The sequence below is a fragment of the Thalassophryne amazonica genome, chromosome 2, assembly GCF_902500255.1.
Source record: "Thalassophryne amazonica chromosome 2, fThaAma1.1, whole genome shotgun sequence".
NCBI classification, from domain to species: Eukaryota; Metazoa; Chordata; class Actinopteri; order Batrachoidiformes; family Batrachoididae; genus Thalassophryne; species Thalassophryne amazonica.
In genome coordinates this window covers 38,101,535-38,120,790 of record NC_047104.1, presented here as the reverse complement: position 1 = coordinate 38,120,790, position 19,256 = coordinate 38,101,535, and the positions used below count along the sequence as shown (strand labels likewise).

The window sequence follows — 19,256 nt, the reverse complement described above, 5'->3', positions numbered from 1 at the left end:
TTCTGTACTTTGGTCATGATGACATTAAATTTAGATGGTTAAAGGCTAAAAATTAGGCTAAAAATTAGACTGGATGATATCATCTGATTTAGACTGGGGACTGTAGGACAATGCTCTAGGTTAGTAGTTCTTAAAAAGGCTCCAGGTTTACATGAGATGATACCGGTGGACTTGGACTTGTATCACAGACACACCTTGCAGCAGTCAGATTTACCTCTTTGGAGATGACATAGTGCCACCTGATAACTTTATTGGTTAGGCTGTGGACCTCTCCAATCTCCAACTCATATAAAGACTTGTTAAACAGAGTGTAGAAGGGCCTCATGGTAACAATCCTGGTTAGGTTGAAACTGCTCATCTGGATGCTCACGCCCACCTGGAAACATAAAAAATGTATGAAAGAGATTCTGTTTGAGTAACTTTGCAAACTGAAAGCTATGTTAGAAACCTTACAGAGTTTGATGTTGTGCCATGTCATTCACTTCCATCAAAGACCAAATAATCAATTACAAGCCCATTTGCCTGAAGTCATTACAATGTCAACAAAGGATCTTAGTAATGAATTAGATTTATTTATATACAGCCATAACACAACATAAGTCACAGCAAGGAGCTTCACAAAGGTAGGTTCGACCATTACTCACCCTCTGAGCAAGCACACTGGCAACACTGGTAAGAAAAAAACTCAGGCATTTTTTTTATTGTAGGAAACCTCAAGCAGACCAGACTCAGAGGGGTGACCATCTGCTCTGGCCATACTACCAATAACAAATTAACAAAGAAGATAAAGCACAACAAAAAATGGTCAAATACACAAGACAGAGACAATGCAGCTAAGCATCTAACTACTCATAAGGTCAGTGGTTATATTAACCAGTTGTCCAAGCAGTAAAGATAATTGACCCATGAAATAAAACACAAGTGGAATCATCAGTCAGTTAAAAAAAATCTTAAAAACATTCCCAATGTTCAGTCTCCCGGAGTCACAAGTTAGCAGCAGGTTCAAGACCTCCACAACCTCACTGCCCCCACCACTGTCCAAAGAAAGCACGGCCAACCCACACCATAAGCACAATGCTGAAAGAGATGGTCCTGGGGACTGACCAATGGAACCAGAAGGATCATTGCATCATGTCGCTGTAGGACCACCACTGACTGGGCAGTGGTCGTCTGCAGCCTCTTTATCAGCCAATAAAGGTAAGCGATACCCAGTGGTGGGAACAGTTCTGCTAATCTTCTAACCGCTAATTAGCGAAGATAACTTTTTTGTTAGCAGATTAGCTTTTCAGCTAACTTGACAAATCACCAGTGGACTAATTAGCTTCAGTTAAATTTAGTTCTGCTAACTTTCAGTCCGCTAACATTTTTTTTGCTGGTATAGTGAGCAAAGCTTAACAGTCAAAAACATTTGTAAACCTTAAAATCATACATGTTAGTTCCTGCATGTTGTGTGTCTGCAACAGTCAGGCCGCTGTGAGGAGCTCAGCCCTGTCCCAGCAGAAGGGGGCGGGCCGGCTGCCGTAGAGTGCCTTGATTAGAGAGAATGGCATCCACACTCATCCACACACTAGTTTAGCTTATGACAAGCTAAAAGTGGACGCTCTCGTTATGGCTGAACAAATTTCCAGTTTCTGGGGATTCTGTGTTAGTACGCGCCCACGGCCGATGTGCTTGATGAATTCCTGCTCAAAAAGTAGTTCCCAGATAATTGTAATATACTGCTGTGAGATAATGAGTATATATCATCTAAATCAATTCTAAAATTTACCAGTAATAAAATTATAAAGAGAACTGAAGTTTTAAGAGTGGCCATAATAAATATTTAAGAAACTTAAAAGTTTATGAGCTGTAAACATTGACACGATGGAGTTTGATGCGGAAGAGTTCAGAAAGATATGACTGGAATGTTTTGATGACTATTTACAGTTGGCGATGAAAGACTTGGGTGCTAACAACACACTCCCAGATAATTGATAATGAGTATATCTCATCAACATTAATTCTAAAATTTACCAGTAATAAAATTATAAAGACAACTGAAGTTTTAAGAGTGGCCATAATAAATATTTAAGAAACTTAAACTTTATGAGCAACTTCACCTGTTATTGCTCAAGCACATTGTAAACATCAACACGATAGAGTTTGATGTGGAAGAGTTCAGAAAGATACAACTGGAATGTTTTGATGACCATTGACAGTTGGCGATGAAAGACTTGGGTGTTAACTTCGTGTTAAAGTCAGAACAAGAAGCTGCACTGAAAGAGATCTATCTGGGAAGAGACACGTTCTGTGGGTTGTCGCGCCAACGAGAGCGGTACGCTGAGCAGGGTGGCGAAAGTAGTCCGGTGAGCTCAATCTGTGGGTGGGAGTTATCCCACAGTTCCATAATAGCAGAGATGTCGGTCCAATGAGAGCGGCATTCTGAGCAGCGTGTGGCATCAACTGAGAACAAGGCGTCATTTTGGTTCCAACTGCGCTGAACTACTGAATGAACCTTTTATGTTTTCAACAGTTTTTAAAATCATTTAACCACATACAGCAACACATCCAGGTACAGGTGCTATCGAAATAAATATAAAAATAGTTAAGCTATCAAATTTACATAAATTTACAATTTATGATGATTTATTTAATTAATTTAAAGCCTGATTTATGTAGCTGCAGCTAAGTAACTCCGGTCATGCAAGTCATTGCATGACAGTTTTAAAGTTCTCCGTCTCTGGATTATGCTTTGAACTAATCTGACCCTCAACAAGCTTTTCTTTCTACAATCATCACCTCCAAATCAAAGGTAAGCTGTACAATTTCATCTTTTTTCGACTTTGTGCTGTAAATGTGCGGACTTTTCTGATCCATTTTTCAGCGTGCACACTATAAAAACTACTATAACATGATGGGAAACGAAGGATTGAAAGCAGTAATGTGTCAAATCACAGCTGTTTGTGTCTGATTTAACAGGTGCGTGTCAGGCTTGGTCACATGATTTTTTTTTCGACTCATCATGTCTCCACTCTATCAAAGCACTCTAGGCTGCCGCAAAACAGTGTCATTTCCTTTTCACACACAACAACACAGACGGTTGCAGAAGACATCAAATGCAAGACACTTTTCACTCATGGTCACAACATAACATTTCACTAAGATAACTACACTACTTGAACTACAAAAACAACAAATCTGTAACACTAACACTACTAAACCAACATGTACTAAAATAATAATAATAATAAAAACCAAAACCAAACTCGCATAATGCATTGCAGCAGCAGCTCAACAATTCAAGAATGGCTCACCTGTGTTGCGTTCAATTTGACTGGTAAAATCTACACCCCAGCATGAGCTTCCCCACAGAAAATAAAACACACAAGTTTTGTCTTGACATAAAAATACAGCAATAATTCTTTTTACATAAAAAAGGTAAAGATTTGCATGTACACGCTGTCTTTAAAGCAGACACACCATTGATTGCTGCTGCAATGCATTATGGGAGTTTTGGGTTTGGGTGTTTGGCAGGGTGCATAAAGACAAAAGCTCTGGCTCGTTCTTCCATGCAGCTTACCACTATAGAGATAAACTATGTCTTCTTTTGATAAAGATGATGACAGTGTTTGGGGTTTAATTTTATTTATTTATTTATTTATTTTTCCGTGTGCTCATTTTTGGGTTTGTGATCACCTTCAAAGCTAACGTTTTGGTTAGCTGAGCCCACCACTGGTGATACCCACAAATGAGTGGAGAATTGTCTTGAAGATTTAACAAGTCATCCAGTAGGTTTTGGGCAAACTTGTAGAAATCAAATTCAATCTAAGATCAAGCAATCTAATATGGTCTTAATTTATATTGTAGAGGTAATTCTGTGGTAGGAGTTGGACAAACAATATATAGATTCGAGTTTAATAATAGGTCTGTACCCCTTGTTACCTTTGCCCTTGGACAAGACACTTCAACTGCATTGTCCCAGTCCATCCAGCTATAAATGGGTACCAGCCCTGGCTGGGAAAGTAACCTGCAAAGGGGAGTCACTGACCCTCATCCCTATCAGGTTAGGGTATCCAGAAATAAGTACCAACAGGTTACAAACATAATTACAGGATAATGGCAAACTTTAAATTTTGTTACCAGGTAGTCCATGTTGGTGGCAGGACAGCGAACACAGCCATAACTTCCCACTGTGTCCAAAGAGAATCCATCAGACCAAGAGCTTGTAGAAATACAAAGCTGGAGCTGCAAAACACAAACAGATCAGGGACACCAATGGTAAGAAAGCCCCACCATGATCCCCAAAACAAAAAGACCCACAATGCACTGAGACATAATTTCAAAAGTAAATTAATCCTTCATTAATCTGCAGCATGAAATACAACCCCAATTCCAATGTAGTTGAGACATTGTGTGAAATGTAAATAAAAACAGAATACAATGATTTGCAAATCCTCTTCAACCTATATTCAATTGAATAGACCACAAAGACAAAATATTTAATATTCAAACTGACAAACTTTATTGTTTTTGTGCAAATATTTGCTCATTTTGAAATGGATGCCTGCAACACATTTCAAAAAAGCTGGGACAGGGGCAACAAAAGACTGGGAAAGTTGATGAATGCTCAAGAACACCTGTTTGGAACATTCCACAGGTGAACAGGTTAATTGGAAACAGCTGAGTGTCATGATTGGGTATAAAAGGAGCATCCCCAAAAGGCTCACCCATTCACAACCAAAGATGGGGCGAGGATCACCACTTTGTGAACAACTGTGTGAAAAAATAGTCCAACAGTTTAAGAACAAAGTTTCTCAACGTTCAATTGCAAGGAATTTAGGGATTCCATCATCTACAGTCCATAATATAATCAGAAGATTCAGAGAATCTGGAGAACTTTCTACACATGAGCGGAAAGGCCGAAAACCAACACTGAATGCCCGTGACCTTCGATCCCTCAAGTGGCACTGCATTAAAAACCGACACCGACATCATTATGTAAAGGATCTCACCATGTGGGCTCAGGAACACTTCAGAAAACCATTGTCAGTTATCACAGATCGTCGCTACATCTACAAGTGCAAGTTAAAACTCTACCATGCAAAGCGAAAGCCATACATCAACAACATCCAGAAATGCTGCCGCCTTCTCTGGGCCCGAGCTCAATTGAACTGGACAGACACAAATTAGAAAAGTGAGCTGTGGTTTGATGAGTCCACGTCAAATTATTTTTGGAAATCAAGGACGTTGTGTCCTCCAGACAAAAGAGGAAAAAGACCATCCAGATTGTTACCAGCGCAAAGTTCAAAAGCCAGCATCTGTGATGGTATGGGGCTGTGTTCATGTCCATGGCATGGGCAACTTACACATCTGTGATGGCACCATCAATGCTGAAGGTACATCCAGGTTTGGAGCAACACATGCTACCATCCAAGCAATGTTTCTTCAGGGACATCCCTGCTCATTTCAGCAAGACAATGCCAAGCCACATTCTGCACGTGTTACAACAGCATGGCTTCATAGTAAAAGAGTGCGGGTACTAGACTGGCCTGCCTGCAGTCCAGACATGTTGCCCGTTGAAAATGTGTGGCACATTATGAAGCACAAAATACGAGAATGGAGACCCCTTTTTTATGGACTGTTGAACAACTGAAGTCGTACATCAATCAAGAATGGGAAAGAATTCCACCGACAAAGCTTCAACAATGTGTCCTCAGTTCCCAAACACTTATTGAGTGTTGTTAGAAGGAAAGGTGATGTAACACAGTGGTAAACATACCACTGTCCCAGCTTTTTTGAAACATGTTGCAGGCATGCATTTGAAAATGAGCAAATATTTGCACAAAAACAATAAAGTTTGTCAGTTTGAACATTAAATATCTTGTCTTTGTGGTGTATTCAAGGGCCATCCATCTCTGTACTCACAAAGTGAGAGCTGTATTTGGGTGCTCAGCAGTCGGACTCGTTTCTGGTGGGGGTTGGCCTCCGCCAGGGCTGTGCCATGTTAAAAATCCTGTTTGTGATATTCATGGACAGGATATTGAGGCAGAGTCGGGGGGAGGAGGGTTTCCAGTTTGGTGGGCCCAGGGTTTCATCACTGCTTTTTGCAGATGATGTGGTCCTGTTGGCTTCATCACTCTGTGACCTCCAACACTCACTGGATCGGTTCGCAGCTGAGTGTGAAGCGGCTGGGATGAGGATCAGCACCTCTAAATCTGAGGCCATGGTTCTCAGCAGGAAACCGTTGGATTGCCTACTCCGGGTAGGGAATGAGGTCTTGCCTCAAGTGAAGAAGTTCTAGTATCTTGGGGTCTTGTTCACGACTGAGGGGATAATGGAGCATGAGATTGGCTGGAGAATTGGCACAGTAGGGATGGTCTTGCATACGCTCTGCCATACTATTGTGATGAAAAGGGAGCTGAGCCAAAATGTAAAGCTCTCGATCTACTGATCAATCTTCTTTCCTACTCTTACCTATGGTCATGAGGGTTGGGTGATGACCGAAAGAACTACAGTGGGGCCAACAAGTATTTAGTTAGTCCCTGATTGTGCAAGATCTCCTACTTAGAAAGATGAGAGAGGTCTGTAATTTTCATCATAGGTACACTCCAACTATGACAGACAAAATGAGAAAAAAAAAATCCAGGAAATCACATTGAAGGATTTTTAAAGAATTTATGTGTAAATTGTGGTGGAAAATAAGTATTTGGTCACCCACAAACAAGCAAGATTTCTGGCTCTCACAGACCTGTAACTTCTTCTTTAAGACGCTCTTCTATCCTCCACCTGTTACCTGTATTAATGGCACCTGTTTGAACTCATTATCTGTGAAAAAGACACCTATCCACAGCCTTAAACAGTCAGAATCCAAACTTAACCACGGCCAAGACCAAAGAGCTGTCGAAGGACACCAGGAAGAACATTGTAGAACTGCACCAGGCTGGGAAGAGTGAATTTACAATCGGCAAGCAGGTTGGTGTGAATAAATCAACTGTGGGAGCAACTGTAAGAAAATGGAAGACATACAAGACCATCGATAATCTCCCTCGATCTGGGGCTCCACGCAAGATGTCATCCCGTGGGGTCAAAATGATCATGAGAACGGTGAGCAAAAATCCCAGATCTCCACGGAGGTTGCCTGATGGAGTAATAAAGGCTACACACTACGCAGAGAGGGACTGAAATCCTGCAGTGCCAGGCGTGTCCCCCTGCTTAAGCCAGTACATGTCCAGGCCCGTCTGAAGTTTGCCAGGATGATCCAGAAGAGGACTGGGAGAATATAATGTGGTGAGATGAAACCAAAATAGAAGTTTTTAGTAAAAACTCAACTAGTCATGTTTGTCATATTTACTGTGAAGCATAGGGGTGGAAACATCATGCTTTGGGGCTGTTTTTCTGCAAAAGGGACAAGATGACTGATCTGTGTTAAGGGAAGAATGAACGTGGCCATGTATCATGAGATTTTAAGCCAAAACCTCCTTCCATCAGTGAGAGCATTGAAGATGCTACGTGTCCTAAAATGGAGACTGTTATGGTATTGGATAGCTTTGTCACATAATCAAGTCTTTAGATACCATCAAGGATTACCAGTAATTAATGAATTACTTAATTAATGTGAACGGTAATGCAACATGATACGTGATAGGTGCATTGTCATTGTAATGTGTATCATATCATGGAGTTAGTCTATCGTTCCACCCCAGTTACATCTGACCTACCTACATAACCTAATCTTTTATCACATAATGCTAGTCTAATACTTAGTAAGTATCTTACTTAATGATTACACCTTTCACTAATGACATTAAATATAAAATAATCTGTAGTACGACAAGGGATTTATTCTGAATCTTTAGAAATGATCAGTAGGTATCCTATGTCACTTTATGAGCATCTGTTCTGAATTTGTGTCATCCTACCTTGTTCTTGCTGAAGATGTTCTTCTTTTTGAAGGAGAACAGGATGACATCTCTGAAGTCTGATGGGTGCTTCATTGCAATGTCTTCAGCTCTATACTGCAACACGCGAGATGTCTTATTGATGATCCAGTACGGACTGAAAAGGGACATCACCAGGCGGCTCGGTGTCCTCGATACATGCATGCTCACGTCTACAGTCATACTGCTGTCTGAGTCACAGATGAGACAGACGGAGAAGAACTCAGGCATTTCTGGATCGATACATATGTGTCCATACCAGTCGCGGCCCTGGTATCTGAGCAGCACCAAATCCATCATCTCACTTGCAACATGAGCATTTAGAAGGTCAGATGTGCTTCCTTCCTGGAGCTCGTAGGAATCTGCTGAACGCTGTAAAAGAAAGATCCAACTACATCAGATTATAGATCAGTATGAACTGGATTTGGCGAATCCATATTAAAGGATTATTATTATCCAGCTCATGTGCTGTTAATTCCATCAATGGTCCTCTTCATTGCTCATAACTTCTTTGTTCGCTTTTTGTTTTATTTCGCACCGTGAACATTGTAAACAAACTTGCAAAACTGATACGCAATCCAGACCGATGGTAACTGATATGGGAAAATATCAGACAGGAAATCAGTCAATCAGAGCGTGTGTGCCGTCGTAGCCATATAATAATAGATTATATTGATTAAAGACTAATATTACAGCATGAAGATGATCATTATTCACTCGTACTCAAACTGTGCTTTAACATGCTTAATGACTGATGCAGTGCAATTACTTTGCACAGTTGAGAATTCCCTTTGCAAGTACTTCACCTGGCACAAAGTAGAGTCATTCCACTTATTTTGTACGTCATTTCAAAATAAACAAAGTAAAGTGATTTCCAAATGTTTCTGTATTAAACTAAATGCAGCTACTGTCTGTCGATTGTCTGAACTGAACACACCTCCAGCATGTAGCGGACAGTGTAAGGCAGCAGGTTGCGCAGTGTGGCAACAGGATGGAGGTGGATGACATAGGCAGGGTCCCAGTCCTCCTCGCCATGGCTGGCAATATGGCACAGTTCATCAGGCACGGCCAACGTGCTGACCATCAGTGGGAGTAAGCTGCTGTCATTCGCCGGGCACTGTAGCACAGAATGCACCTCTGAGCTATGGTGGATCTGCTCCTTCCATGAAATGCAGGAAGATGACGGGCCATACTGATTGGCCAGAGAGCCAGATGGTTGCACAAATAGCTGGGACCTGAAGTACAGAGGGACCACGCCAGCACAACATGGAAACTGTTACAACCCACTATATACCTGAAGACAAAATCAAGCTGAGAAACTGTACACCATAGGTTAACCACACAACGACAAATTAATCATGCTCTTGCTCTCAGTACTTTTATTCTCCCTGCTCCTGGAGATCACCTGCCCAGCATGTCCTCCATGTTTTCCACGTGTACCTGCTGCAGTCACGGCTGATTCATCAGGTCTGGTGTTTTCTCAATCCTGATTGGCTGAGCAAATCTAAATTAGCTAATTATCAGTAGGCTGGAAAACATACAAGGCAGGTGATCTTCAGTAGCAGGACTCGTAACCCTTGTGCTAGGAGATACATCTAGAAACAGATAAGGCAAAAAAGCAAGGGACATCACATTATAAATAATATTTGAGACTGAAATGGACATCAGCAATAGTGTTGCCAGTTAAATAACCCATATTCCCTACTGCCCATGAGCAGAAGAGTGTGTGGTTACTATGAGGATTACCTGTAGCTGTCTAAGATGATGTGAAACTCTGTTTCAGGTTGAGCCTCTCCAACTTTCTTAAAGTTCCTAGATTCTGGACAGTATTTCAGAATGATGAATGGCACCAAAAAGTGATTCTTTATCTGAAAAGTTAAACACAAATAGAAGTGATCTGTCAATTTCACTTGGATGCTCATATCAACCATGTATTTGTCTTTTCAACTTATATTCAATAAACAGTGGTAGTTTTTCCTTACCACTGTTTATCACATATTACAACAAAAACAAAGAACAAGAACCATATAATTATAATCAACTCCACTTAATAACAACTCATTTACTCACTATACCAACAACGTTCATTCAACACTTGTGCTAATAATAAGTAGCATAACACAGTAGGTCTGATCTATATACACAATCATCAAAATAATTAAAAAATAATCATACACATGAATCATGTAGAACAAATAACGCAGGTCAATCATGTAGATTTACCTGCATGTAAATTATGGAATGTTCTTGTGTCTCTCTATAAAGTCATGAGTGTCCTCTTCACTAAGTTCTTGGTGTCTCACAACTTTAGTATGAGACTCAGGTTGTAGAATTCTCTCTGCTTCGGAGACTAAAACTCACCTTGATCAGACATCTTGGTTGAATGAAATGATGTGGATCCTGTATCAGGATCCTGCACTTGTCACCAGGGTAACACAAAATGGGGGTGTGACATTGGTGGGACTAAGAAATGGGGGCTCCTGACTGGATGAAAAGCAGGGCGATACAAAAACTGGTATTTTCGATGTCTTTTTTGTATTGCCCTGTTTTAAGATTTGTATCGCCCTGACTTCATTGCCGCAATTTCCGGGGCAGTAAAATTGATAAGACAAGTGTATGATTGATTTTTTTCTTGTATTTCATGAAGGCTGGTTTATGAGTATACAACAGATTTTTTGTTGTAATATGTGATAAAACCCTTATATTAGGAATAAATAAACAAAAAAATGCACCTAACTGGCTATACATATTTCTTCAAATGTCATTGTACATGTTGACAATTCAACTATACATTCTACTGGAGTCATTTTGTTGCCATCTTGAGGGCAGTGTGGGGGTAGTCATCAGTGCATTTGCTTTCACACAGAAAGTTCCCAGTTCAAGACCGCTCATGCCACTTCACCATGTACTATGGTATTATCGTCTTAAATCTGTCTCATTAATACTTGCAAATGCACAGAGGGTGATTTACAAATATCCCTTGATTTGTACACATGCTTTGTGATCCACAAACACAAATTTCTGATTTGTAACTTGTGTGTTGGGTTTTACAAATAAATGTCTATTTGTAAATGTATGTTTTTTTTCATTTGTTAAAGAAAGGCATCTGAAAACTGAAAATTATGTTTGTGAAGTATGATTCAGTATTTGTGGATAACCAAACACACGCATTCATCGTGTTGCTCACTTACACAATATTGAGACACTCAGCGCAAAACTACACAAATCCACAAATAAAACAGCTCGCGATTCACACAAAGCAACACTGTCATACCCGCAAATGCACAGAGGGTGATTTACAAATATTCCTCAATTTGTACACGTGTTTTGTGATCCACAAACACAACTTTCTGGTTTCTAACTAGTGTGTTGGTTTTTACAAATAAATGTGCATTTGGAAATATATAGTTTTTTTCATTTGTAAAAAAAAGCATTTGCAAAACTGAAAACTCTTGTGAAGTGTGATTCAGCATTTGTAGATCATCGATCACACGCATTCATCGTGTTGTTCACTTATGCAATATTGAGACATTCTGAGCGCAAAACTGCTCAGAGTTTCACAAATATACAAGTATAAGTTGCAATTCACATTTCCATCCAGTAGATGGGCGTGTTGTTTTATGCATTTTGACAGGTGGGGGGTGTTGTGCCGAATTCAGAACCCCTGCCGTGAAAAGCACCCACTTCGTGGGAATGTGCATTTGCAGCTCGTCACCTTAAACTTACATTTAACTGCACAGATACACAGTTTGCACTGACAAAAACATACACAAATGCTGAATCACACGTCACAAACAGAATTTTCAGTTTTGCAAGTGCTATTTTTTTTTTTTTTTTAAACACATGAAAAAACAATATGTTTCCATATACTGATTTATTTGTAAAAATCAACACACTAGTTACAAATCATAAATTTGTTTTTGTGGATCACAAAACGTGTCCAAATTGAGGAATATTTGTAAATCACTCACTCTGCATTTGCAGGTATGACAGTGTTGCTTTGTGTGAATCGCAAGCTATTTGTTTGTGGATTTATGCAGTTTTGCACTGAGAATGTCTCAATATTGCGTAAGTGAGCAACACGATGAATGCGTGTGTTCGGTGATCCACAAATGCTGAATCACACTTCAAAACAGAATTTTCAGTTTTGCAAATGCCTTTTTTTTTTTTTTTTTTACAAATGAAAAAACTATATATTTACAAATAGACATTTATTTGTAAAACCCAACACACAAGTTACAAATCAGAAATTTGTGTTTGTGGATCACAAATCACATGTACAAATCAAGGGATATTTGTAAATCACCCTCTGTGTATTTGCAAGTATTAATGAGACAAATTTAACTCCATATGGTACTGCGTCAGGAAGGACATCCTTGAGTAAAACTTGAGCCAAAACAACATGCAGATCCATATTGATTCCGCTGTGGTGACCTTGAGCGAATAAGGGAGAAGTTTAAAGAAGTTAACTGTTTAATACAGATTAATCAATCTGCCATGGTAGCTGCTCTATTCACTCATTCTGAAATTAATATTTCAAAAAAGGATTTCTCATGAATGAAGCAGCCATTAAGGGTTAGTGGAACAATCACAGGCTTGAATTCAGACAATGATTAAAAATGACCAGTGTGGTGAAAAAGTGATTGATCCTAGTGATTGATCCAAAACTAAATTTCAGTCAGTCTACTCTAGAACAGTGTTTCCCAATCCTGGTCCTTAAAACCCACAGCACTACACATTTTCCATTTATTCCCGATTTACTCAGGCCAGTGTTCAGCCAATCAGCACTGGGCAACAGAACAATACAACACACCTGATTTGGCTCATTATGTGCAGTTAGAGTAGGAATGACTGGAAAATATGCTGTATTTTGGGTCCCAAGGACCAGGATTGGGAAACAACGCTCTCGATGACTTCTTTTGGCCGCTCCCATTAGGGGTCTCACAGCAGATCGTTTCCATCTCACACCGTCCTCTGTATCTTCCTCTGTCACACCAACCACCTGCATGTCCTCTCTCAGCACATCCATAAACCTCCTCTTTGGCCTCTCTCTTCTCCTCCTGCCTGGTGGCTCTATCCTCAGCATCCTTCTCCCTATATACCCTGGGTCCCTCCTCTGCACATTTCCAAACCATCTCAAGCTCTCTGACTTTGTCAAATGTCAAACAATGTCAAATGTGTATGTGCTGTCTTTAATTCTGATGTGTGCCATTATTACGGTAAACAAGTAATAATTGTGGACTAATTGCTGTCTGAGGTAACTGGAGTGTAAACATAATTTCTCCACTGTGAGATCAATAAAGTATATATCTCTCTCTCTCTCTCGTCTTCACATCGTCCCACTTCAGCTGTCCCTTTGATATGTTCATTGTTGCCGCTCTCAAAGAGAATCACACCTCCAGCTGTGCCTCCTGTCTTTTTGTTAGTGCCACCGTCTCTAAGCCGTACAACATCTCACTGTCTGTCACCTTCATATATTCTTCAGTCACAAATCACTCCTGACCCCATTCTCCACTCACTCTACCCTCAATGCACTCTCTTCTTCACCTCTCTACCATATTGCTTTTGAGAGTTAACCCTAAGTATTTAAACTCATCTACTTTCACCACTTCTACTCCTTGTAACTGCACTTTTCCACTGGGCTCCCTCTCATTCACACACGTACTCAATCTTGCTCCTACGGATGTTCATTCCAATGCTCTCCAGAGCATACAGTATTAAGTATTTGATCCACTGTCGATTTTGCAAATTTTCCCACCTACCAAGAATGCAGAGGTCTGTAATTTTGCTCGTAGGTACACTTCAACTGTGAAAATCTTAAAAAACAAAACTCAGAAAATCACATTGTATGATTTTTAAATAATTAATCTGCACTTGCATGAAATAAGTATTTGATCAGCTACCAACCAGCAAGAATTCTGGCTCTCACAGACCTGTTAGTGTTTCTTCAAGAAGCCCTCCTATTCTGCACTTTTTACCTGAATTAATTACACCTGTTGTTGTTACCTGCACAAGACACCTGTCCACACAATCAATCAATCACACTTCAACCTATCCACCATGGCCAAGACCAAAGAGCTGTCTAAAGACACCAGGGACAAAAATGTTAGACCTCCACAAGCCTGGGATGGGCTACAGGACAACAGGTAAGCAGCTTGGTGAGAAGGCAGCAACTGTTGGTGTAATTATTAGAAAATGGAAGAAACACAAGATAACTGTCAATCTTCCTCGGTCTGGGGTTCCATGCACATGTCCAGGCATGTCTGATGTTCACCAGTGACCATCTGGATGATCCAGAGGAGGCATGGGAGAAAGTCATGTGGTCAGATGAGACCAAAATAGAGCTTTTGGTATCAACTCCATTCACCGTGTTTGCTTTTCTGTAAAGGGGACAAGACGACTGATTCGTATTGAAGGGAGGATGTATGGGGTCATGTATCATGAGATTTTAGCAAACAACCGCCTTCCCTCAGTAAGAGCATTGTAGATGGGTCGTGGCTGGGTCTTCCAGCATGACAATGACCCTAAACACACTAAAGGCCCAGTCACACAGCACTAACGAAGGGCAATGAAGCCCAAGTGAAACAAGAAATCTGGACTTTGACCTCCATTCAGCTTCATTCCTGCAGCTGGCTGGAAAAATTTCAACGAATGCCGCCGAAAACCTCAATTCGTCCATATTTTGTTTCGCTGTCGTTCTTGACAGTTTCTTATCATTTGCTTAGTTTTTGTAAGGCTTTTTTTGTAACGACTTTGTTTACACTTCTTTCAACCTCACAAGTCTGACGTATTGAATGAACGCAACAACTGAATGAATCAATAACTAAAGCCTAGACCAGCTGAAAGTTTTCATACATTAACATTATTGTTAAGAACGTTTTATCAACTATGTACGGATGTTTCAAACGTTTGTGGCTGGCCTGTGTGTGGGTGTGGCATTTGTTTGAAATAAGTTCAGACTGACACATTTTGGCTGGAAAAGGTGCGCTGCGGAGCTGCTGTTTGGCTCATTGCAAATCCACTGTTTTTAGCAAAGACACACAGACCGGCTCAGGAAAAACAAACCATAAAAATAAGATGTGATGCCGGTAACGGTATCACAGCTCCTCAGGACAAGTACAGACACACCATGATAAGAATGTGAAGACAAACAAATCACGCACCTGGAAGCCCTGTGGAAATGAGGGAAAGGTTGGCTGCGTGTGGCTTTTATAGCTGCCGTCAGTCCCGTGATCGTGAACGTTTCATTTAAAGCGTTGAGGTCAACGTTAGCTTTGGTTTTGTTTCGTTCTTTTGTTCCTTTTTCGCTCTTGATTTGCAGGCTATTCTGTGATGGGAAAAGTGAAAGCTCATTTGTTCACTTTTTCTCGATGATTTGCGACTTTGTTTTTTTTTTTCCTTCGTTCACGAATCGTCGTATGGCCTAGCCAATCTCCAGACCTGAACTCAATAGAAAATCTTTGGAGTGAGCTGAACCTTGAAACCTGAAAGATCTGGAGAAGATCTGTATGGTGGAGTGGACCAAAATCCCTGCTGCAGTGTGCACACTTGGTCAAAAACTACAGGAAACGTCTGACCTCTGTAATCTTAAACAAAGGTTTCTGTACAAATACTAAGATCTGTTTTTCTACTGTATCAGATACTTATTTCATGCAATAAAATGCAAATTAATTATTTAAAAATCATACAATGTGATTTTCTGATTTTTTTTTAGATTCTGTCTCTCACAGTTGAAGTGTACCTATGATAAAAATTGCAGACCTCTCCATTCTTTGTTGGTGGGAAAATTTGCAAAATCGACAGTGGATCAAAGACTTATTTGCCTCACTGTATCTCCATATCTCCAGGTTAGACTCAACCTGCACTCTCCTTTCACGACAGATCACAATGTAATCTGCAAACATCATAGTCCATGGAGACTCCTGTCTGAACTCATCTGTCAACCTGTCCATCACCTTTGTGAACAAGAAAGGGCTCAGAGCTGATCCTTGGTGCAATCCCACCTCCACCTTGAACGAGTGTCATTTCTAGTGCATATCTCACTGCTGTCACACTGTCCTTGTACAAGTCCTGCACTACACTCACATACTTCCTCATACAATACCACAACTCTTCTCTTGGCACCCTGTCATAAACTTTGTCTAAATCTACAAACACACAATTTAACTCCTTCTGGCCTTCTCTATACTTCTCCATCAGGACTCTCGGAGCAAACATTACATTGTTGTGCTCTTTCTTGGCATGAAACCATATTGCTGTTCACAGATCTTCACCAATTTTCTAATCCTAACTTCTATTACTGTTTCCCATAACTTCATGCTGTGGCTGATCATCTTTATCTCTGTAGTTCTGCACATCACCCTTGTTCTAAAAAATAGGAACGGGCACATTTCGTCTATAGTCCTTAGGCATCCTCACTTCCAAGATTTTATTAAGCAATCTGGCTAAAAACTCCACTGCCATCTCTCCTAGACATGCCTGTTCTAAATGTCTGTCCAAAAAACAAAACAAAACAAAAAACATTCTCCACATCCATACATGGACAAAAGTACACCGGTGGACAGGCGCTCACTTCATCCTGAACACTCACCTTTGATCCTAATTGATCCTGACCACTCACTTTTGCATGATTGGTAACCTGTGATCCTGATCACTCTTCTACTGATTTGTGATCCTGATTGCTGGTCTTTGATCTGTACTCTTGTTTTTGAGTCTAACATTTGATCACAACTGTTCACCTTTCATCCTGACTGCTGACCTGTGATACCAATCTTTGATTCTAAATATTAATCTCAGGTCCTGATTCCTTACACTGAGGTGTGACCCTGACCTTTGATTCTGATCACAAACTAGCCGACGCAGTGAGAAATTTACTGGCTGCTGGAACAAAGACTTAATAATGCCGTCCACTGAGACTTTGTGAGACAGACCTGCAGTGGTGAGCGCACAGTGATGACCTTGTTGCCTTCAGCGGCATCAATCTGCAGCAGCACAGAAACTGCCTCCTGCAGCATCGGCCCTCGGATATTATAGAGTCGCCGACCTGGTTTGTCCACAGAGATGTTGGAGATCTCGCTGAAGCCAGAGGGAACTGTAGGTCCAAAAACAAGTCAGCCATCTTCACACTGTATGCACATAGTACCCATTTTTACACACAGGCTTGATACTTCCATCGATTTTGACTGGATGACTGGAGTCTGTTTATAAATTAATCTGTGCTTTTAATACTGTGCAGTCATGAGAACGAGACTGATGTTAGCGCAAATCACAAAAGAATAAGTAGTTTACGTTTAAGTCACACAGAATTATGTAAGCCATTAGAATGCAAATCTTACCAACGCTAAGGCTGAAGAGGCCACTTTCCTGGCGTTGCAGGGCTGATAACTTGCTACGGGATGAGGAATGGAACATACAGTGCTCTAGATCCATGCTCTGATCCACCGACAGTTCATGCAATTTTCCCTGAAACCATGAACCCACGGGTCTCAGGTTGGCACTGTGCTGTATGATGAGAGGAATTCCAAGGGCATTTTGGATGGTGTAGGGTGCTTTCTCCTTCAGAGAGTAGTTGGAGGTGGAGGCTGTGCCCTGAGAAAATCCCTGATAAAAAAAAAAGTAGGTACTTCAAATCCACTAAGGTGAAAGGCAAAGGGAAGTCCACAACTTCCCAAATCAGAGATGTTAATGTTTTATAACTCGTGTGTCACTATAGCAGATGTTCTAGTTTGTATTGCAGAGTTAAGGATCTCTTGTGTTTTTGTTTCACATGTCCTCAGATGGACCACACTATGTGTGTCAGTGTTCTGGATATGGCACGCTGCTTGGGCTGCACCATGCATTAGAAATGATTAAGACCTAGTATATCATAGTGATACCTTTTCTATACCTAGTGCTGTATACCACCGGTACAAATGTTCAGTACCTTGCAAAGCAGTGTTACCGATATCCAATACTTTGAATGTCATCATTCTAGGTATTGGTGGCACGGTGGCTTTGTGGTTAGCACTAGTGCCTCACAGCAAGAAGGTCGTGGGATTGCTTCCCGCCCTTTCTGTGTGGAGTTAGCATGGTCTCCCCATGTCTGCGTGCGTTTCCTCTGGGCACTCCGGTTTACCTCCGACAATCAGAAAACATGCTTATTTAGGGTCTGCTCCTTTCTCTGCCCCTGACCAAGGCAGCATCTCTACATCTGGAGTTGGTCCCCGGGTGCTGGACTGTGGCTGCCCACTGCTCCTAGTGGTTGAATTGTGTAAATGCAGAGGAAAAATTTCGTCGTATGTATGTATGCATGCATGCACAATGACAATAAAGGCTCCATTCTGTTCTATTATTGATGACTGATGCCTAGTACATCAGCATTATGCATGTTTGTTAGTCAATCACGGTTACAAATAAGTGTTAACTAGTACACAAGTGTTATAGAAGACCAATAGAGTACATCGGCATTACAGGTATTTGATATGCAGTGTACTAGTTTTATGGATGCGTGCAACCTTAACCTTAGCTTGTCTCTCTTTTATATCTGATATGTCAGTGTCGTACCTTGGAAAGATTTTTGAAGATGTTGAGGCTGCACTGGGAGACTGTGATGTTCATTGTGTCCTTTGAGCATATGCTGATGACCGTGCGTGGTTCAGGAAGTACAATGAAGTCATCACCATGAACGGGGCTCTTGTCTTGGACTGGGTTGTTCTTCATCTATTGAACCAGCAATGACAGTGATATGTATTTCCAGAAGGTGATGTAACCAAAGTGCAATCAAATAAATCACAGACTGACTGACAGATTTACCTCCACTTCCAAGTTCCATCTGCGTTTTCCATTGTCTACTCTTTCTATCAGCGGCTCCCACACTGCGTGGATCTCATTGAAGTAGTTCACCTACAACCAAAGGTATAACTGACATGTCACAAATAAAATCAGTGTAGTTTAAACTTTAACCAATGAAGGTTTACTGAGGTCAGATCAGGTCTGGTCACAAGCACTGGTGCCACATGTTGCTGCATCCATCATACCACAGAACAGCTTTGAGTCATAATAGGCACATACCCAGGGAGTCCAGTGGGCCATCCCCACATCTAGAAGGTAGGTATTTATATCCCACAACCAGGTGAAATGTGATCATCCCCTTGGCCTTTCGTAGATCCTGGTGAGGTCAGCCGTGAGATGCACAGTGCATCCAGAATGTATTCACAGTGCTTCACTTATTCCACATTTTGCTCTATTACAGCCTTATTCCAAAATGGAGTAAATTCATTTTTCCCCTCAAAATTGTACTCCCAACACCCCATAATGACAACATAAAAACCTTTTTTTTTGCAAAGTTATTAAAAAAAAAAA

At 40.8% G+C, this 19,256-nt stretch overlaps 1 protein-coding gene across 1 annotated transcript in view; it reads right to left on the bottom strand.

The window, feature by feature from the left end:
• The window catches only part of LOC117503539 (vacuolar protein sorting-associated protein 13C-like), a 305,374-nt gene that overhangs the window by 81,849 nt on the left and 204,269 nt on the right, over positions 1 to 19,256 (bottom strand). The window contains 9 exon segments of the mRNA XM_034162801.1: positions 215 to 376; positions 4,120 to 4,224; positions 7,899 to 8,288; positions 8,854 to 9,151; positions 9,663 to 9,784; positions 16,847 to 17,007; positions 17,252 to 17,516; positions 18,459 to 18,614; positions 18,708 to 18,797. Of these exon segments, the coding sequence (XP_034018692.1) occupies positions 215 to 376; positions 4,120 to 4,224; positions 7,899 to 8,288; positions 8,854 to 9,151; positions 9,663 to 9,784; positions 16,847 to 17,007; positions 17,252 to 17,516; positions 18,459 to 18,614; positions 18,708 to 18,797 (1,749 nt within the window).